The 21471-nt window shown below is 53.2% G+C and overlaps 1 protein-coding gene across 1 annotated transcript; it reads right to left on the reverse strand.

Moving 5' to 3' along the window:
* Positions 1-1976: 1976 nt before the first annotated feature.
* CADM4 (cell adhesion molecule 4) lies at positions 1977-20963 on the reverse strand (the record flags this gene model as incomplete). Its single annotated transcript, XM_080703200.1, has 9 exons — positions 1977-2086; positions 2556-2684; positions 4206-4378; positions 4731-4821; positions 4943-5107; positions 5327-5461; positions 5702-5854; positions 6030-6176; positions 20900-20963. The coding sequence occupies 9 exons, from the start codon at positions 20961-20963 to the stop codon at positions 1977-1979; spliced, it is 1167 nt and encodes a 388-aa protein (XP_080559326.1).
* Positions 20964-21471: the final 508 nt, after the last annotated feature.

Consider the following 21471-nt stretch of genomic DNA (forward strand, 5'->3'; position numbering starts at 1 on the left):
AAGCATGCACCACCACGCCCGGCTAAGATATTTATTTATTTATTTATTTATTTATTTATTTATTTAGCGGGTCTGGGGATGGAACCCAGAGGCATTTGACCTCTGAGCTACACCCCCTGCCCTATTTTTTATTCTTTATTTTGAAACTGGGTCTCACTGAGTTGCAGAGGGCCTTACTAAGCAGCTGAGGCTGTCCGCGAACCACGATCCTCTGGTCTCAGCCTCCCAAATGCTGGGATTACAAGCGTGCGCCACCACGCCCGGCTGATTTTTTATTTTTGAAACAGAGTCTCACTGAGTTGCAAAGGGCCTTGCTAAGTAGTTAAGGGTGTCCGTGAACCTCCATCCTCCAGTCCGAATGCTGGGATTACAAGCTTTCGCCACCATGCCTGGCTATCCTTTATTTTGAAATGTGGTCTCACTAACTTGAAGTGGGCCTCACTTAAGGATGGGCCACCAGGCCCTGCCTTCAAATTAACCTGGGCTGCCAGGTGTGATGGTGCAGGCTTTTGTAATCCCACCATTTGGCAAGCTGAGACTGGAGGATCACTTGTTTGCGACCACATAACCTCACTCAGTTACTTAGTGAAGCCCTCCATAACTTAGTGAGACCCTGTTTCAAAATCAATAAAAAATAGGAAGCCAGGCGTGGTGATTCACACTTGTCATCCCAGCATTTAGAAGACTGAGACATGAGGATTGCGCAGGTTCAAAGCCAGCCTCAGCTACTTAGTGAGGCCCTTTGCAACTCAGTGAGACCCGGTTTCAAAATAAAGAATAAAAATTTGGGCTGGGGTTGTTGCTCAGAGGTAGAATGCCCCTGGGTTCCATCCCCAGTACTCCCCCCTCAAAAAGGGCTGGAGGTATAGCTTTGAGGTAGAATGCCCTGGGTTCAATCCCAGTACTAAGTCAGGGGTATACCGCACACCAGCAACCCCGACACTCCCCTCCCCATCCTTAGTTCTCCCTGAAGTGATGCAGCCCTGAGCAGAGACAGACAGCCACCCCAAACACTTGTTCTCTCCTCAGTTTAATGGTGGTTAGTGGGATTGCCAGACCCCCTCCCCATTCCCCTCCCCGCCCCATACAAAAATGTGTGTGTGTGTGTGTGTGTGTGTGTGTGTGTGTGTGTGTGTGTGTGTGTTTAAACAAGAAAAAGGGGGCAAAAGCCAGGAATGGGGGAAGGGGGTGCAATCTGATATTTTCATACAGATTTTTGATTTTTTAATATATTATATATAAAACCATAAAGACCACGCATCCCCTCCCCAAACTCCTTTCTCCCTCCCCGGGGGGGCCTGGAGGAGAGATGGGAAAGGCCCCCCCAGGAGTGGGTAGACAGACAAATATGGGTGGGACAGACGTGGAGGAGGAGGTGAGGGAAGGGAGCCCAGGAACCTGGGGAGGGGGTTGGAGATAAGGGTTGGGGCTGTCTCCCTCACTGCCCCCATCAAAGTATGACACAAAGACACATTATCCCTGTTTCCAAGCCCTCCCCCCACCCTTCCCCCCACCGTGCAAACATGGCTTTGCAAAGAGGTGCCCAGAGCTCTGTGGAACTCTTACAATGGCTGGCATGGGGTCTGGGACCCCCAAAGAAATCTGTGTTCCCCTTCCCTGCCCACCCCCACTGTTCCCGGAATCTTACCCCCTCCCCGCAAGACCTGGTTCGGTAGTCTAGGGGCCTTGGCCTTCCCCCAGTTATTTTCCCCAACCGATCCCTGCTGCCCTCCCTGGACTTGGGGGATCTGGTCTGTGGGCCCCTGTCCCTTGACGGCCCAGACCTCTGGGACTTCATTTCTGGCCCTCATTTCTGGCCAGGCATCCAACACCCCCACCCCTGCCCAAGCATCTGAGGTGTTAGTGGTGGGGGGAGAAGCCCACCATCCCAGACTCTGGTAAATGTCTTTGCTGGTTCCTTGCAGCTGGCAGTGGGGAGACCCCAGCCCAGGCCCAGACCTGGGGTGGGGGTAGGGTCAAATGAAGAATTCTTCTTTCCTCTTGTGTCCATCGCTGCCATTGAGAAAGGCTTCTCTGGCTTCTCCCTGCTCATCCAAGCCGCTGGCCTCATGGGTCAGATAGGAGCCTGAGGGTTGACAGCCCAGGGCAGAGGGCACAGGAGGAAGACAGGACAGATACCAGACAAAGGAAGAGGGAGAAACGGACACGGAGGGCGTCAAGGTCAGGGCAAAGCAAAACAGTGGCAGGGAAGGAGGCAAGAGCAGAATTAGACTCCAAAGTTCACAGCAAGGCCCATCCTTCTCCGTTCTAGGTGGTGCTGTTTTCAATGAACCCAGCAATTAGGAAGAAAAATTGCTTTATTCAAATCTCTACCTTAATTTGACTTCTAAGTTTCACTCTTTTTAGAAAAAGACAATCCTTGAAACCTGGGTGTTGAGATTTTAAATTTCGGAGACTTCATCAGGCCTAAGCCCCGCCTCCTTATCCTGGCTCTTGGTCCGCCCTCTTTGGAACCTTGGCTCTAGGCTCCTCCCCTTCCCAGACCCCACAGCCAGCCACACCCACCGCTGAATACTAGCCACGCAGCTACTCACCCTTCTGTCGTACAGAGCACCAGACCATGCCCACTAGTACGCATATGATCAGGAACACCAGTAGCGCCAGGATGCCGCCCACGATGGCATAGGGAACCGACGTCTGAGCCTCTACCACCGCGCCGGGGTCTGCCAGAGGAATAGGCGCAGGCCCAGGATGTCAGAGGATGGCCCCAGTCCCGGCCCACTGCTGCCAAGCTTTTAAGTAATTTAGCACACGTCATCTGACCTCTCCCCTAGAGGTGTGTGGGTCTCAAAATTATTGCTACCTTGTCGTCCGTTCTCATGTTTCCTTTCTTTCCAGATGCTACACTTCCTCAATGAATACTTGTTTGTACACTGGCTGATCCCCTCTTCTTTCTATTCCCCAGAGGAAACATCACATCCCTTTTCTTTTTTACTTAGACCCCCCCCACACACACACACACTTGAAAATGAAATAGAAAGCTCAAGTCCAATAAATAGGTTCAAATTCCTTCTCACCTTGTTTAAAATGTTCCAGATATTTATTTATTTATTTGTTTATTTATTTATTTATTTTGCGGGTCTGGGGATGGAACCCAGAGGCATTCAACCTCCGAGCTACACCCCCTGCACTACCTTTTTATTCTTTATCTTGAAACAGGGTCGCCAGGCGTGGTGGTGCATGCTTGTAATCCCCGCGCTTGGGAGGCTGAGACAGGAGGATTGCACCGGTTCGAAGTCAGCCTCAGCTACTTAGTGAGGCTCTCGGAACATAGTGAGACCCTGTTTCGAAATAAAGTATAAAAAATAGGGCTAGAAGTATAACCTGGAGGTAGAAAGCCCCTGGGTTCCACCCCCAGTACCGCCAAAAAGAAAGGAAGAAAGAAAGAAAGAAAGAAAGAAAGAAAGAAAGAAAGAAAGAAAGAAGGTCTCACTAAGTTGCGTAGGGCCTCACTAAGTAGCTGAGGCTGTCCGCAAACAGCCATCCTCCTGGTCTCAGCCTCCTGAATGCTGGGATTACAAGCCTGTGCCACTGTACCTGGCTAAATGTTCCAAGTATTTAAAGTGTTGGGACTATGAGCCGGGTGTGGTGGCGCACAATTGTAATCCCAGTATTCAGGAGGCTGAGACCAGAGGGCCGCGGTTCATGGACAGCCTCAGCTACTTAGTGAGGCCCTCCGCAACTTAATGAGACCCTGTTCAAATTCCTCCCTGTTCAAATTCCTTATAAAAAAAAAAATAGTTCAGGGGATGTAGCTCAGAGGTTGAATGCCCCAGGGTTCCATTCCCAGACCCTCAAAAAAATAAAGTGTTGGACTAGGACCTAGCTACTTCCAAAATTCCTGCCTCTACCATAATAAGTCTTAAACATAAAACATTTATGTGAGAGGCCATTCAGATGCTTTACATATTTAGCTCATATAATCTTCACAACAACCCTAGGAGTTAGGCGCTATTATCTATTTCCACTTTCCCAGAGGAAACTAAGGCACAGAGTAAGTTACCTGCTGTAGGACACGGCTGAGCCAGATTTGAGCTCAGGAGGACAGCCTAGCCTACAAATTGTGATAACTGTCCGCTATTTAACTCACAGAATCCGTCTCTCTGCTCAAGCTCCGCCCCCAAAGCCTGGTGCCCCGCCCCTGCCCTGAGCCCCGCCCCCGGCCTGTGGCCACCAGGCCTCACCGTAGACCACGAGCACGTAGAGCGCCCTCGCGTGGCCGTGCTTGTTCGACGCCTCGCAAGTGTAGGTGCCGTTATCTGCCGACGCTAGGCCCGGCAGCGTGAGGGTCTCCCCCACAGCCTCAGCCCTCTCTGGCAGGGACTCATTCCCGCGGTTCCAGCGGATCTGGTTTGGCCTGGGTGGGGGCAAAGCACAGTGAGCGTTAGAAACCCAGGTGCCAGCACGCAAGTCTGACTTTTCAGGAATCTAGCCGTGCAGCTCTCACCTCGCTTGTCCCTCCAAATAAGAGGATTCCCACTGGGCCCATTCCTTGCTGGAAAATCAGCAGTCCCAGGCCCAGCTTCCACCAGGAATACCAGTCCTCCGGGCTCTTCCACCCTGGGACCCGGAGCCCGGCGTCCCGCGCCTCCTTCCCCACAACCCGAAGTACGGTCCCGACTCCCATTAGCCTAGCCCCTCCCTTCCTGAGATGCCCAGGTCCCCAGCCCTTCTGGCAGGACACAGGTGTCTTGGGCCCCAGAGCTCACCTGGGGTTCCCCGTGACGGCACACGTCAGCACCAGTGTGTCTCCCTCCCTCACCACGGCTTGGGAGGCATGGATCCGGGCCGTGGGGGAATCTGGACCGAAGGGAGAACGGGGAGTGGTTTGTCCATTAGGCGGAACCGAGGAGCCTCTATCCGCAGTGGGCAGCTTGCGTGGGGGTCCCCGGGAGCCCTGCCCTGCCCAAGGGGCGCTTACATTGCACATCCAGCACATATTGTGTCTGTTTGCTGTGTCCTGACGGCAGCGCCTGGTTCTGCGCCTCGCAGATGACGATACCGCCGTCGTCCTTGCGGTCCACGCGGAACCGCACTGTGCTCGCCACACTCCACACCTTGCCATTTTCCTGGCCGCTGCTCACTCCTGCACGCCCCGCCCCGCCGGGACACCGTCAGGCCAGGATTATGGCTCCGCCCACCAGGCCAGCAATCCCAAAGCAGCGCCCCACCATAGGCCCCGCCTCTTGTCCGCTAAACCACGCCCCTCCCAAATTAAGTGTCCATCAGGCCCCGCCCACAGGGAAGCCGGCCTCGCTCCTAAGCCCCGCCCCGCCCGAGTCCCGCCCCTTGCAGGCCTCGGTACCTTTCAGCTCCTTGCGGTCTCGGTACCAGCGCAGGACGGCTGCCGGGCGCGACCTCGGAACTAGGCAGCTGAGCTCCACCTCGCCACCCTCCACCGCCTGCTCCCGGACCTCCACCACAGGATTCTCTGGGGCCACTGCCACAGGGGAGAAGGGGGCTTAGGGAGGCACCAAGGTGAGCTCAAAGCAACCAGGCCGTGGGGGCCCAGGGACCAAAGAAACAGGTCCCAGGTGGCAGGGATCAAGCGCAGAGGCCAGAAGTCAGTCCACAGTCGTTGAGCCAGATGTCCAGGAGGTTACAAACAGCCAAGGTCAGAGGGCCCGGGAAGAGAAGCAGAGAACAGAGGCGGCAAAGGCGGCGGAGTGGGGGCTATTACCTAGTACAGTGAGCGTGGCAATCTGGTGGTGGGTGTCCTCCGTGTAGAGCTGGCAGAAGTAGCCCCCCTCGTCCTCCAGGCGAGCATCTGAGAGCCGGATTCGCACCCTGCGCGGGGAAAACTCCTCCAGCTGGAAACGCTCGTCCTTCAGGGCTACAGAGCCAAGGGGAAGACGTGAGCTTACCCGGGCCTCTTTTCCAACCATACCTCCGAGTCTGAGGTGTCCAACTATAATGGGTCAATGACCCAAGAACCAGGAGTCCAGGCCCCCAGCCCTTCCAGCCCTCCAGACTCTGTCGGATGCAGAGGGTCAGGCCCCAGCACTCACCTCGGGTGCCATTGAAGAAGAGGGTCTGCCGGGCTGGGTTCTGAATGACGACTATGGACCCGTCGTACTGGTGCAGACGGCAGGTGATTTCGGCCACCCCACCTTCAGCCACTGTCACATTTTCTGTCTGTACTTCCTGTCCCACCCCTAGACCAGTAGACAGAGACACAAGAAGCTCGCTGAGGACTGTATTTAATCTTTTCTTTCAGCCAGGTGGAGTGATGCACGCTTGTAATCCCAGGACTTGGGAAGCTGAGATGGGAATTGCAGGTGTTGGTACAGTCTCAGCAAGAAGTGAGACCTGCATCAACCTAGCAAAACGCTGTTTCCAAATAAATATAAAATAGGACTGGGGGTATCGCTTGGAGGTAGAATGCCCCTGGGTTCAATCCCCAGTGCTACCATACACACAAAAAAACAAAAAATAAAAACAAAAAACCTTCTATCCCTCTTTTTCATCTTTCCTTTCCTTTCTTTTCTTTTCTTTTCTTTTTTTTTTTTTTTTTTGTAGTACTGGGGGTTGAACTCAGAGGAATTCTACCTTTGAGCTATGTACCCCAGCCCTTTTTAAAGTTTTTGTTTTGTTTTGAATTAGGTCTTGATAGGTTGCTGAGAATCTCCCTAGGTTGCTGAGGGCAGCCTCCAACCTGCAATCCTCCTGTCTCAGTCTCCCAAGTACCAGGACAACAGGTATGTGCCACCACACCCGACTTCTCTTTCCCTTCTCATTCAGTTCATTACACCCAGCATTTTCTGAGGTCTGAAGTTCAGGACCTGCAGGAAACCTGCTCTCTGGTGCAGCTGGAGCAAGATCCAGCGGTGTATACTCTAGAGCAGCAGCAGCCCAGAGGAAGGGAAAACCTGAAATGCGCAGGGTGATGGGTGGTCACAGAAGACTCTGGAAGAAAGTCTCAATTGATCTGAAGCTTAAAGAGTGAAATTTTGGAAGTCGGGCGTGGTGGCGCACGCTTGTAATCCCAGTGCTTGGGAGGCTGAGACAGGAGGATTGCACAGGCTAAAAACCAGCCTCAGCTACTTAGTGAGGCTCTCCAGAACTTAGTGAGACCCTGTTTCCAAATATTAAAAAAAAAAATAGGTCTGGGAGTATAGCCCAGAGGTAGAAAGCCTCTGGGTTCCACCCCCAGTACCAAAAAAAAAAAAAAAAAAAAGTGAAAATTTGGAGTTCACCAAATCCTATCTTTTACACCTGGATACCAACTCTAACTTATTTGCAAAGATGGCCATCATAGCCGGGCGTGGTGGCGCACGCTTGTAATCCCCGCACTTGGGAGGCGGAGACAGGAGGATCGCGCAGGTTCGAAGCCAGCCGCACTGGCTTTAAGAGACCCTGTTTCCAAATAAAAATATAAAATAGGTCTGGGAGTGTAGCCCTAAGGTAGAAGGGCTTCCAGGAACCCCAGTACCACACACACAAAAAAAGATGGCCATCATATTCTTTCCACTCCTGAGCATACCCTCTGCAAGCTGACTTTGCTGCTCCTCCCATTAAGGAGGCATTCTGCCTCCTTGATTTTGGACAGGCCTTGGGACTTGCACTGACAGAATTTGCTAGAAGTGATATTGTCTGTGTCACAAAGTCCGTTCCTACCCTCTGCTGCCGTGAGCTGTCAGGTGAAGATGACTCAACCAGTCACATGGAGAAAGCAGCCCTGACCGCTGGCATGCTGAACGAGGCCATATGGACCAGCCAGCCACCTGGTTATATCACCAGGTGACTGTGGTCACACAGGTGACCCCTGTGGAGACCAAGAGACATATGCCCACCTGACCCAGCCCAAACTGCTGACACAGAGGCTTGAACAAATAGAGCGGCTGTCATTTTAAGCCACTATGTTTTGGACAGTCCATTCTACCATAAAGTTAATGGATATATAGCTGGGCATGGTGGCGCAGACCTATATTCCCAGTACTTGGGAGACTGAAACAGAAGGATCACAGGTTTGAGGCCCAAACCAGAAACTTAGTGAGACTCTGTTTCAAAATAAAAAAGTCCAGGGATGGCACACACTTGTAATACCAGCATTTGAGAGGCTGAGACAGGAGGATCACAGTCTGAGGACACACTCATCTACTACTTAGGTCCTTAGCAATTCAGTGAGCTCCTGTTTCAAAATAAAGAATAAAAGATAGGGCTAGGGGTAAAATCTGGAGGTATAATGCTCCTGGGTTCCATCCTGGGTTCCATCCCTAGTACTGCAAAAAAAAAAAAAAAAAAAAAAAAAGACCGGGGATGTAGCTCAGAGGTAGAATGCCCCTGGGTTCAATTCCCAGTACCACCCCTATGCTACTTTTCTGAGCATACTTTTTGTGGTTGGATGGGGCCATGTGACTGATTTTTTTTTTTTTAATTTGTGGTACTAGGGATTGAACCTAGGAGCATTCTACCTTTGAGCTACACCCTCAGACCTATTTTTTATTTTGAAACATGATCTCACTAAGTTGTGGAGCGTCTCACTAAGTAGCCGAGGAGGCACAAACCTGAAATTCTCCTGTCTCAGCCCCCAGGTACTGGGATTATAAGCGTGTGCCACCACTTGGCTTCATGTGACTGATTTTTTTTTTGTGTGTGTGTGTGTGGTACTGGGGGTGGAACCCAGAGGCTTTCTACCTCCGGGCTATACTCTCAGACCTATTTTATCTTTTATTTGGAAACAGGGTCCACTAAGTTGCTGAGAGCCTCACTAAGTTGCTGAGGCTGGCTTCGAACCTGTGCGATCCTCCTGTCTCAGCCTCCCAAGCGCGGGGATTACAAGCGTGCGCCACCACGCCCGGCTCATGTGACTGATTTCTGACCAACTGGTTGTAGGTGGGAGAGACAAACACTTCTTCCTGGTGACCCATCTCCCTCACATTCCTTGGGCTGGCTGGATGGAGAGGACTCCAAGGAGCTCAGAGGAGCGCAAGGTCACAAGCTAGAAGGACTCCAGGTCCTGTCCGACTGTCCTCCATGACCTGCCTGTACAGGCCTGTAACCTGGGCAAGAAATAACACTTGTTAAGCCACGGAGATTTTAGGACTGCTTGTTACAGCAGTTAGCCTATCCTGGCTAACCAATCGGAACAACTAGGTGTGGAATTAGAAAGGGAGTGTTGGGCTAGGGAGAAAGAAGCTCTGTGGTAGAGACTTGCCCAGCATGCTTGAGGCCTGGGTTCCATCCCAAGCACCGGAGAGAGAAGGGGGAGGGGGAGTGTTTCTAGCATCATCAGAGGAAACAGCCTAGAGAAAAGATGAAAGCTGAGACTACTAATCAGCACCATCACCATCATCGTCATTGTCCTCCCCTGAATAGCAACAACCAGAGCTACTATGCATTGTTAAGCCGCTGCCGCGCCTGTGCTAGGCCTGTGCTGAGGCCTCACCTAAGGATTTCAATTTCAAGCCGGGCGTGGTGGCACAGGCCTGTAGTCTCAGTATTTGGGAGGCTGAGACAGGAAGAGCACAGGTTCAAGGACAGCCTCAGCAACATAGCGAGGCTCTCTCGGGAACCTAGGGAGACCCTGTTTGAAAACAAAAGATAGCTGGGCGTGGTGGCGCACGCTTGTAATTCCCGTGCTTGGGAGGCGGAGACAGGAGGATCGCGCTGGTTCGGACTCTGTTTCCACATAAAAATGTTAAAAAAATAGGTCTGGGAGTGTAGCCCGTGGGAGTGTATCCCGGAGGTAGAAGGGCTTCCAGGAACCCCAGTACCACCAAAAAAAAAAAGAAGAAAAGAAAAGAAAGAAAGAAAACAAAAGATAAAGGTATAGCTTTGAGGTAGAATGCTCCTGGTTTCAATCCCCCGGTACCCCCCCAAAAAATTTTCCAATTTCATCTTCACAACACCTGTAAAAGGTAGGCACTATTTCCAAACCCCATTTTTCCCAGTTTCTACTTTCTTTTTTCAATTTATATTTATTTGTACTGGGGACTGAAACCAGGGCTGTATATCCCAGTGCCCATTTATAGGTGAGGAAATCAGCCTTGAGAGATAATGACTTGCCCATGGTCACAGCCAAGAGCGGCAGAGCTGGGTTTGCACCCAGATCTGATTCCACATCTGCATCCATATCCACGCCTGGCTGTCTGCGTAGTGTCTAGCATTGGCAAAGGGTTGTGGGATATGCTTCTGATGGGCCTCCAGTAATAGGCTAAGTCTTCTAAACGCCAGTGTTTTGTTTTTTTGTGGCACTTGGGATTGAACTCAGGGGCAATCTAAGATATACTCCCCCTCCCCGACCTTTTTTTTTTTTTTTTTTTTGGTGGTACTAGGGGTAGAACCCAGAGGCTTTCTAACTCTGGGCTACACTCCCAGACCTATGATTGACATATATATATATATATATATATATATATATATATATATATATGTATTTTTTTTTTTTTTTGGTGGTACTGGGGGTGGAACCCAGAGGCTTTCTACCTCCGGGCTATACTCCCAGACCTTTTTTATATTTTATTTGGAAACAGGGTCTCAATAAGTTGCTGAGAGCCTCACTAAGTAGCTGAGGCTGGCTTCGAACCCGTGCGATCCTCCTGTCTCAGCCTCCCAAGCGCGGGGATTACAAGCGTGTGCCACCACGCCCGGCTTTATATTTTATTTGGAAACAGGGTCTCACTAAGTAGCCAAGGCTGGCTTCGAGCCTATGCAATCCTCCTGTCTCAGCCTCCCAAGCGCGGGGATTACAAGCGTGCGCCACCACGCCCGGCTTCCCTGACCCTTTTTGTTTTTGTTTTTGTTTTTTGTTCTCTCCCTCTCTCTCTCTTCTCACTATGTTGCAGAAGGTCCCCACTAAATTTCTGAGGCTGACCTTGAACCCATGATCCTCCTGTCTCAGCCTCTCAAATACTGGGATTGCATGAGCCACAGGGCTTGATTGGTTATCTGCCTTTAAATGCTGAATACGTATCCATGTCTCTCATTTTTTGAGCGCTGGGGAGGTTCTAGGGGCTGGAAATCCAGACATGAGTCAGATGAGGTCTCTGGCCTGGAAAGTCTTTGAAGTGTATGAGGAAGTAGGCACAAATCAATGTGCTATCCCATCAAAAGTGTTATATTCCCAGTTAAGAGGTTAGGTAACCTAATTTAGGAGTCAAGGAGTAGAAATAATTAATCCTGCAGGACAGAGACAAGAGAGTGCTGGCTTCCTATCCCAACGCATCCATTTTTCTGTTCCCAGTTTAAAAAAAAAAATCCTGATTATTTTATGGTTGCCCTGTGCCGAGCAAAAAGAGACATTTTTCAGTCTCCCCTTGCAACTAGGTGAGGCCATGTAATAAAGTTTTGTTTGACTGGATCGTGTGTGTGTGTGTGTGTGTGTGTGTGTGTGTGTGTGTTACTGAGGATTCAACTCAGAGGCATTCTACCTCTGAGTTACATCCCTAGCCCTATTTTTTATTATTTGAAACAGGTTCTCACAAAGTTGCAGAGGGCCTCACTAAAATAGCTGAGGCTGGCTGTGAACCACAATCCTCCTCAGTCTCCCAAGTACTGGGATGACAGCCGTGCACCACCATGTCCAGCTACCCCCACTCATTTTATTTTTTATTTTGAAAAAGGGTCTTACTGGGCCGGGCGTGGTGGCGCACGCTTGTAATCCCCGCGTTTGGGAGGCAGAGACAGGAGGATCGCGCAGGTTCGAAGCCAGCCGCGCGCACTGGCTTAGGAGACCCTGTTTCCAAATAAAAATATAAAAATAGGTCTGGGAGTGTAGCCCAGAGGTTGAAGGGCTTCCAGGAACCCCAGTACCACAAAAAAAAAAAGAAAAAAGAAAGAAAGAAAGAAAGAAAGAAAAGAAAAAAGAAAGGAAGAAAGAAAGAGGGTCTTGCTGGATTGCTGAGAGCCTTATTAAGTTGCTGAGGCTGGCCTTGAACCTGTGACGTTTCTGACTCAGTCTCCAAGTACTGGAATTAAAGGCATGTGCCACCACTCCTTGATTCAACTAAATATTAAAAAAATAAAAGTTGTCGGGCGTGGTGGTGCACACTTGTAATCCCAGCATTCAGGAGGCTGAAACCAGAGGTTCGTGCTTTGCCGACAGCCTCAGCTACTTATTGAGGCCCTCTGCAACTTAGTGAGACCCTGTTTCAAACTAAAGAATAACTTAAAAAAACAGGGCAGGGGGTGTAGCTTAGAGCTCGAATGCCCCTGGGTCCCATCTTGAGACCTGTAAAAAAAAAAAAAAAAAAAGTCATGTAGTAATTCTGGGAGGGCTTCATAACAAAATGGACTAGTCGTTACTTTTGTGATGCCTAGGAGTAGGATGTGATGCATGGACTTCTGGTAGCCATCATGGTCCATGAGGACAAGCAGTAGGAATGATGGGAACAAGAGCCAGGGGTGTCTGGGTCTCTGGTGAAGATATGGGCCTTGTGATAGTCCTGGACTCCTGCTTCTGGACTTCTTCTATGGCTGTTTTGTGTGTGTGTGTGTGTGTGTGTGTGTGTGTGTGTGTGTGTGTGTGTGTGTTACTGGGAATGGAACCCAGGGGCATTCTAACTCCGAGCTACACGCCCAGTCCTATTTTTATTCTTTTATTTTGAAATAGGGCCTCACTGAGTTGTAGAAGGCCTCACAGCTAAGGCTGGCTGTGAACTGTTTATCCTCCTGTCTCAGCCTCCCAAATGCTGGGATTATAAGTGTGCACCATCATGCCCGGCTGGACTTCTTTTGTTTGAGGATAACTTTTTTTTTGGTACTGGAGGTTGAACATGGGACCATTTATCTCCAAGATATCCCCTAGCCCCTTCCATTTATTTTAATTTTATTTATTTTTTGTGGTACTGAGGGTGGAACCCAGGGGCCTTCTACCTCTGAGTTACAACCATAGTCCTATGTTTTTTATTCTTTATTTTGAAACAAGGTCTCACTCAGTTGCAGAGGGCCTTACTAAGTAGCTGAGGCTATCTGTGAACCTGAAAACCTCCTTATTCAGCCTCCCAAATACAGGGATCACAAGCTTACACTACCACACCTGGCTTATTTTTATTTTTTATTTTAAAACAGAGTCTCAGTTTCTGAGGCTGGGCTTCCAACCTGTGATCCTCCCATCTCAGCCTCCCACGTACCGGATTACAAGCATGTACCACTGCACTCAGCTAGAGGATAACACTCTTTTTTTTTTTTTTTTTTCTGTATTGGGGGGATTGAAGCCAGGAACATTAAACCTCTGAGTTATGCCTCCATCCCTTTTTATAAAGTTTTGAAATAGGCTCTCCAAGGCCTCCGAGGCCTGGATCGGAGCCTGCCGAGGGGTTAGGCCGATGCCAGGGCCATCGGCTAGCATCGGAGCCTGCCGTGAGGAAGGCTGGTGCTGGGGCCTCCGAGGCCGGGATCGGAGCCAGCTGAGGGGTTAGGCCAGTGTCAGGGCCAGGGAAACCAGAATCGGGGCCTCCCACGAGGCAAGGCCGCTGCTTGAGCCAGCGAGGTCTGGATCAGTCCACCGGGTAGCCAGGCCACAACTGGGGCCGTCAAGAGTGGGATCGGAATTTGCAACGCGGCATGCACAGAGAAATATTGTATAAAATTAAAACCAGATGCTTCCCCTAATCAGCAATAACTAGGAGGAAAAGGGCAACAGGAAGTGGTCGAGCTATAGAAAGGGCCCTATAGTGAAGCAATTAAGGTGACCAATCAGAGGGTATGGAATAGGGGGAGGATGGAACCTCTTTAAAAAGCAGGAGGTAGCCGGGCGTGGTGGCGCACGCTTGTAATCCCCGCGCTTGGGAGGCGGAGACAGGAGGATCGCGCAGGTTCGAAACCAGCCGTGCTGGCGTAAGAGACCCTGTTTCAAAAATATAAAATAGGTCTGGGAGTGTAGCCCGGAGGAAGGAGGGCTTCCAGGAACCCCAGTACCACCAAAAAAAAAAAAAAAAAAAAAAAAAAAATTAAATAAATAAAAAGCAGGAGGTACATAAACAAATGTGTCAACGTTAATCACCAAACAAGCATGGGATCGAGGGAGGGGGAGGGAATGGGATGGGGACTGGATGAGGGCTAATTGGATGATGTGCGCTTGTATATCCTCTCAAGTCTTGTATTCCAATGTGATGTATGATTACAATGCACCAATAAAAATAAATTAAAAAAAAAGAAATAGGCTCTCCGAAAGTTGGTGAGGCTGGCCTTGACCCTGTGTAGCCTCAACTCCAGTCTCAGCCTCCCAAGTATTGGAATTACAGGCATGTGCCACCAAGCCTGGTGTCAAATTTTTGCAATCTCAATAGAAGTCACAACATCCACCCAGTTGGTCAGACCAAAACCTCACAACCACCCAAGCTTTCTCCCTTTCCCTCACTCCTCTCTCTCCCTCACTCATTCCTCTAGCAACATCTGTCACTTTTCCGTCCAAAACATATGCCAAACCTATTCACTTCCGTCCACCTCTCTTACTATCAGCTTCTTCTAACCTCGCCTCTCACCTGCCCTTAAAGAGCCTCCAGTAGGCCCTCTGCTTGCAAGCCTGTCTCCTTTCAAGCCATTTTCCATGCAGCAGCCAAATGGACTTTTTGAAAAGTCACAGCAAGTCCTTTCTCTGCTTAAAACCCTTCCAGAAAACTGGGAGTTTGACTTAGTGGCGAAGTGTTTGCCTGGCATGCAGAAGACCCTGGCTTCAATCCCCAGCACCACAACTAACAAACAAGCAACCTCCCAGAGCTGCCCAGCACACTCAGAATAAAACCAAAACGCCTTCGCAGGGCCTGCAAGGTGCTACACAGTCCGGCCCCTGCCCGGACTCGGTTCTAGCCACTCTCCTGCTACTCCCTGCTCTCGGGGCTCACTGACCTTAATGCCTCCCAAACACGCTGACGGTACTCCTGCCACCGGGCCTTTGTACTTGCTCTTCTGCCCGGAATGTCCTCACCTCCAACGCCCCATGGCTGCCCTCTGCTCTCATTCCGGCCTCCAACCCTATGGACACCTCCACAGAGAGGCCTTTCCTCCTCCCTTCTCCCTTCACCTCCACAACACTTTCTTCTTCCTCCCTACTGGTTTATATCCTCTGCAGAAAGGCCACTAAAATTACCCGAGTAATTTGCTTTCTTGTGGACCGGGTGTTTGCCCCATCATTAGAACGCACACTCCAGTAAAGGCAGGGGTGGAATCCATTGGGTTTACTGCTGCACCCCCTGGTGCCTAGAAGTGTGCCCAGCACTTGATACAAACGTCCGGTAAATTAAATTGCACGGTATCAGACAGGACCTCGTTTCAGCCTCGTTGCATCTAGGGACAGCATTACTCTTAAAACTCTGGGTTGATCCCGGCTCTACTGCTTGCCATCTGTGTGACCTTGAACAGGTGTGCTAACCTTCCTGAGTCCAGATCACCCCATCTTAAAGTGAGGATGATCAACTGGGTACTTGAAGCTCAGGGAGTCCCCTCTGAGAGCCGCTAATCACCACCTCTGGGAACAAACTCACACACAGGAAAACTACCCTGTGTTCTGGTGCTTTAAAAAAAAAATTCCAAAGCTTACCCATGGGTCCTGCACCTCCAGGCTAGCCTGATGTTAGCCCCCATTCTACAGATGTGGAGAATGAGGCTCCGGGGACCCCAGGCAATTCAGTAGCAAAGCTAATCATCTTCTGGGGGCCATTGGGACCTCTAGATCTGCCCCCCAAATTTATCCACAACTCTCTCTGCTTGAGGGTGCACTTGGGGTGAGGGTGGGGGGGCTTTTGTTTTATTCCCTCCCCCTCCTGAGGAGTCAGTAACCAACAGTGTCTGTGCTTGGAATATTAATATCCCAGAAGCTTTTGTTTTGGGGTTGGGGGTGGTAGAGGCGGGATTTTCTGGTCAGAGGGGGGCTGAGCTTTTGGGACTGGGGCACTGGCCCTTTAAACTGTGTTGACAGCCAGAAGTCGTCATGGGGAGGGTGCCTAGAAAAAGGGACAGGGGAGGATTTGGAAGCGTGGCTGAGCAGGTGATCTGTAGACACCCAGGAATCCACTGTCCTCTGCCCTTATACCCAGAAATCCCGCCCCCAATCACTTCTCTCACAGAACCCGGGAGCCAGGTTCCCAGCCCCTCCTCTCTCAGGCTCCTGGAGCCTGCCCCCCCTTCCCTTTCACCCAGAAATCCTGCTCCCAACCACCTTCTCCCCCAGGCTGTAGCAGTTCACATCCCAGACCCTCTTCCCTCAGACCCAGGAGTCCAGACCCCAGCCCTCTTCCTTCAAACCTAGGAGTCTGAGCCCCCAGCCTTCTCCTTCAAACCAGGAGCCTAAACCTCCAGCCCCTCCTCCTTCTGGACCCAGGAGCCAGGGGTCCAAGACTACACAGCTGGTGGATGTTTCCACGGAGGCTAAGTGGGGTGGGGGAGCGCTTCCTGGGTCCTGAGTCAGCGAATACCCAAGGGAGTCTCAAGGTCATGGTCCCGGGAAGGTCACTGCCACCCTCTCTGTATCCGCTCTCCAGGGGGCTCCTGGCATCATGCCTCCTACCCCCTTCCTCCCCTAGGGAGGTGGTACATTCCTGCATCCTGACTGAACCCCCCCAGCCCCCCATCAATGGCGGAGTCCGAACATCCTCGCACAAAGCATCAATTCTTCCCCAGCTCAGCCTTGTAAAGGCGCCTGTATTCGCAGGACCTCGGCGGCAGGGTCCCAGCCCCTCCCCCTCAGAAACCTGGAGTGCGCCCTACCCAGCCCTTCCCTCTCTCAGGTCCCAGGAGTCTCTACCACCTCCTCGCCCTCCCTCAAGACTTAGGACTACAAGCCCCTAGCCCCCTCCTCCCTCACGACCCAGGGATGCAGGCCCCCAGCCCTCCTTTCTCAGACCTGGAGGGTCCAGGCTCACAAGCCTCTTCCCTCAGACCCAGGGGTCCTGCCCCTAGCCCTCCTCCTCCCTCAGAGCCAGGGGTCCAGACCCCACGCCTCCTCCCTCAGACCCAACGCTCCAGACCCCAGTCTTCCTCCTTCAGATCCAGGGGTCCAGACCTAGACCTTCTCCTATCAGAACAAGGGGTCCAGGCCTCAGTTGTCCTATTAGAACTATGAGTCAATGCCCCAGCCCTCCTCCCTCAGACCCAGGAGTCCAGGCCCAGCCCTCCTCTCTCAGACCCAGGGGTCCAAGCCCCAGCCCTCCTCCCTCAGACTCAGGGGTCCAGGCCCAGCCCTCCTCCCTCAGACCCAGGGGTCCTGGCCCCAGCCCTCCTCCCTCAGACCCAGGGGTCCAGGCCAAGCCCTTCTCCCTCAGACCCAGGGCTCCAGGCCCAGCCCTCCTTCCTCAGACCCAGGGGTCCAGGCCCAGCCCTCCTCCCTCAGACCCAGGGGTCCTGGCCCCAGCCCTCCTCCCTCAGACCCAGGGGTCCAGGTCCCAGCCCTCCTCCCTTAGACCTAGGAGTTCAGGCCTTGGCTCCTCCTCTTCTGGAAACTTTTGATTCTAAGTCCACAGCCTCAACAACAATCCTGCCTTCCTCCATCCTTTGTTTCTTTCCAATCTGGGGACGCGGGCATAAATGGGGGCGTAGGGGTGAGTCAGCAGCCTCACACACAAAGTCCTCCCTGTGCCCCCCACGTTCCTGGGATATTCGGGACTCCCTAGATTCCAGGCCTCATGCCCAGCCAAGGGGTGGGGAGTCCTCCGGAGGTTCACCCTGTGCGTGGGGTTGAGGCATAAATTCCTGGTCCCGGAAGGGTGCAAGCCTACAGTGAGCTCCCCCTGCTGATCCTCCAGTCCCAGTGCCCTCTATTCACCCCCTTCCCAGAAGAGCCCCAGCTCTGCCCCTACCCCGTTGCCCCACCGGGTGGTGCAGAGAGGCCTGGGTGCCTGTTTCCCACGGGTCTGGGGTCTGCACAAACTAAAACCATGGGTGTTTAGGTCCTGGTGCCACAGGCTACTGGATGCTGACGAGTCTGTCTCCAGCACCCCCCTCCACCCAGAGAAAGCTGCCTTTGTGTTCCCCAAGACGGGGACGGGCCAGGCTCGCACGACATTAACCCACCCCTGGGCCCTAGCCCTGCTCTAAGGTGGCAGACTGTATGGTGGAACCTAACTCCCACCCCTGGGGGTCTGGGGTGGGTGGGAGGGCCAGTGAGAGAAATCACCTAAGACCTGTTTCTTGGGGTGACTCACAATGAGGGCAGGGTCCCCGTTCTCCGAGTGGCTGGTCAGAACTTTAGCAGGGAAAAGTGAGTCACTCTGAGAGGAAAACATTATTCTCAATCTACAAGCCCCTCCCCAAGAGCTCCCCAACTCTTAAGAGCCTCTTTATTCTTTCCTGGGATCTGTGTATCTATTTGCTCCCTTCTGTTCTACCCAGTTCCTGGCCTATGGGTCTCTGTTCCTCGCTGTAAGCATCGCCTCTCCTGCTTCCTCTCCCCTGCCCTCTGAGGACCCTTCTTTCGCTTGGCACCAATCTCATCATCCTCTTTTGGTATTCTCAGCAGATGAGTTTGAGCCAGGAAAGAAAGCATACATTTTGGAAAGGGCACAGCTATGGGTTCCATCTTCCGTCCCCACTCCCGATGGCAGTGAGAGAGGAAAGGGGTGACTAAGAGGGAAATGTGGGGACCACAGATAGCTCCTGAGGTTTGGCGGAGAAGGCCATTCAGAAATATCCAGTGAAGAGGAAAGTATGAAGGGCCTTGGGACCGTGTGCCATCGCTGCCTGCCCCATGCTCTGCAGATGGAGAAACAGGCTCAGAGGACAGAGACTTGATGAAATTATACAGAGAAGACGGGGTGAGGCTGGGACCCAGTTCCTTCATTCCCAGCCCAGAGTTCTTCCCATGACGCCAAGCTTGCTCTCCACCTGTAAAGCCCCGCACCATGTAATTTAGAAGACATTTACAGAGAGGATTAGGGTGCCAGGAAGCAGTGAGTTTAAAATCAAGCCAAGAACAGGGCTTGGAGCTATCTCACGGAAGTGCTGAAGCGAGGGATCCTGACTGGGTAGGTGGTCATCTGGGGCTACATTTTGATTCTGAGAATCCAAAGTCCTGTGATTCTAAGCTGTCAAGATTCTAAGCTGGCAGTGTCCAGATCCCGGGACTCCAATGGGTCAAGATTTCAGAATGTTCAAGACATCCAGATGCTAGAATGCAAACACCCAGCTTCTAGAACTTTAAAGGTGCCATGGTTCTAAAGACTTCAGGGTTCTAGAATCTTAAAGATAACGCTCCGTATACCCTCAGACACTGTTTACTGGGTTCAACGGTTCCAGGACTCAATGAGCCTGGTTTTTAGCCTCAAAAACATAAAGAAAATTAAAAATTGATGGAACTGTAACTAAGGTATCAAAGCTGTCACCTGGGAAATTGGGGCGCATCTGTTGCAAAGAAAGGAACAGAGGAAAGTTAGGAAGCCGCCACAGAAGGCCAGAGAAGAAAGGCAGAGTGTGTGAAGTCAGCTTTGCTGTTCACGCAGTCGAGGGAGGCCCCGTCTCAAACCTTAGACGGGGAAGGTGTCACCGCACTCGACTTGCTGGAAGCCCCTTCTCATCTAAGCTGGCTTTCCCTTTCAGGTCACTGAGTTCAGCATCCTCACTTTACAGAATGGAAAACTGAACCTGGGAGAGGGGGGTGCCTGTCATCGGCGGCTTATGGCAAATGGCAAGTGCCAGGACAGAAACAGAGGTCCCCAGCCCTGTGCTGCCTGGTTACAACTCCTCTTCCAAATCCCCATAGAACAGCCAGCCTTCCTGCGTCCGCCCAGCCGCCTCCCAGCCATCCGTTCCTCCTCAAGAGTGACGCGGCCCACCAGGGACAGGGTGACCCATACTAGGTTTGAGATGCACACTGGACGGGAGTGTGAGTAGTTAGGTGACGTTTCCTGACCTTGCCCCCAGTGTCAGGGTCACCCCGTCTTGGGGGGGGGGGTCTCCAGCTCTCCACGGTGTGTAGTAAGTATGTGTGGACAGCTCCCTGGCGTGCGGAGGGGGCTTCTCGGGAAGTCACGGCCTGAGTGTGTGATGGTTTGGGGAGGCATCCGCTGAGCCCACGTGTGTGCCCACATGCCAGGGTTCTCGCTCCCCCTTGCCCACACACATGCACACAGACGTTCCCCACTCCAGCTCTGTGGTCTGCCCTGCTTGCCTCAATTCTTCTCCAGGGGCACAGAGGGATAGAGAGATAGAGGAATGAAGGCTGGGGACAGGGGATCCCGCCTTGGAGGTTGCATGGGGAGAGGAGGCAGAGAGACAGTGGGACAGAGAGACGGAGGAAGGAGAGAGGTGACAGAGGGTGCTAAAGGAATGGGTGACAGAATGACAGGGACAAGAGAGACCAGGCGAAGGGGCAGACGGGGGACAGAGAAGGGGAGGGGAGAGCAAGCCAGAGATGGGGAATGGGGGCAGACAGGGAGGGCAGAAATACGGGGACAGTGCAGGCTGAAGAGGGAGGATGGAGAGGCAGAGTGACCCAGGGAAAGGGACAGAGATCAGGGGACAGAGGTGGGGGACAAAGACGGGAAGGAGAGATGGGAACTGGGAGGCAAGGAGAGACAGGAATACACAGGAGGAGGGACAGGACTACGAGAGGGGACAGAGGACAAGGGTAGGAGTCCAAGACAAGAGAGGCGTCCAGAGACAGGCAGAGGGACGCAGAGACGAGACAGAAGGGCAGTGGGACCGGCCCGGCGAAGGCGGGCTGGGTGGGGGGGGGTCTCAGGCCCTTTGTCCCCGCCGGGATCCGGGCCTGTGCGGGTGGGGGGGCTGCGGCACCGCGGCCGGGGCCCGCGCCCCCTCCCCCGCTCGAGGCTCGGGGCTCGGGCTCCCGGCTCCGGCCCGCGCCGCGCTTTGTCCCGGGGAGGGGGCCCGGCCCGGCCCCGAGCGCATTGTTCGGCCTCTGCGGCCCCGCGGTGGCCGGGCTGTCACCGCGGCGCCCCCCGTTCCCACCCCCGCCCGGCCGGCCGACCCCGGCCCCCGACCCTACCTGGCCCCACCGCGGCCACCCACAGCAGCAGCAGCGGCCACTGGACGCGCCGGGCCCGGCCCATGGTGGTGCCGCCGCCGCCGCCGCCGCCGCCGCCGCTCGCTCCGGGCCCGGCACCTGCACCGCCCGCGCCGCCCGCCCCGCCCCCGCGCCCCGCCCCCTGCCCGCCCGGGGGCGGGGCCCGAGGCCGGGGCGGGGCCGGGAGGGGCGGGGGGCGGGAGCGAGGGAGGGGAGGGCGAGACAATGGGGGAGGGCGGGAGGCGCGGGAGCGGGGGGAGGGGTGCAGGGGTGGGGGAGGGGCGTCGCGAGCGAGGCCGCGGGTCTGTGCACCAGGTGCGCGCGAGGGCGCCGTGGGAGGGGCGCGAAGGTGCCGGGTGTGGCTTGGGTAGGGGGTGAGCGTGCGAGTGCCGGTAGGGTGCGGGGGTGAGTCAGAGGGGAGAGTGTCGCGTGAGGGGTGCGCTTGAGCTGGAGGTGGGTAATGCGGAAAGTTGAGTGTGACAGGTGCCCTGCGGGCAGGTGAGGACGAAGGTGACGCGATGTCCAGTCCGGTGAGCCGTGGGTGGCTGCGGGTC

The sequence above is a fragment of the Muscardinus avellanarius genome (assembly GCF_963383645.1).
Source record: "Muscardinus avellanarius genome assembly, chromosome: 10".
Taxonomy (NCBI): domain Eukaryota; kingdom Metazoa; phylum Chordata; class Mammalia; order Rodentia; family Gliridae; genus Muscardinus; species Muscardinus avellanarius.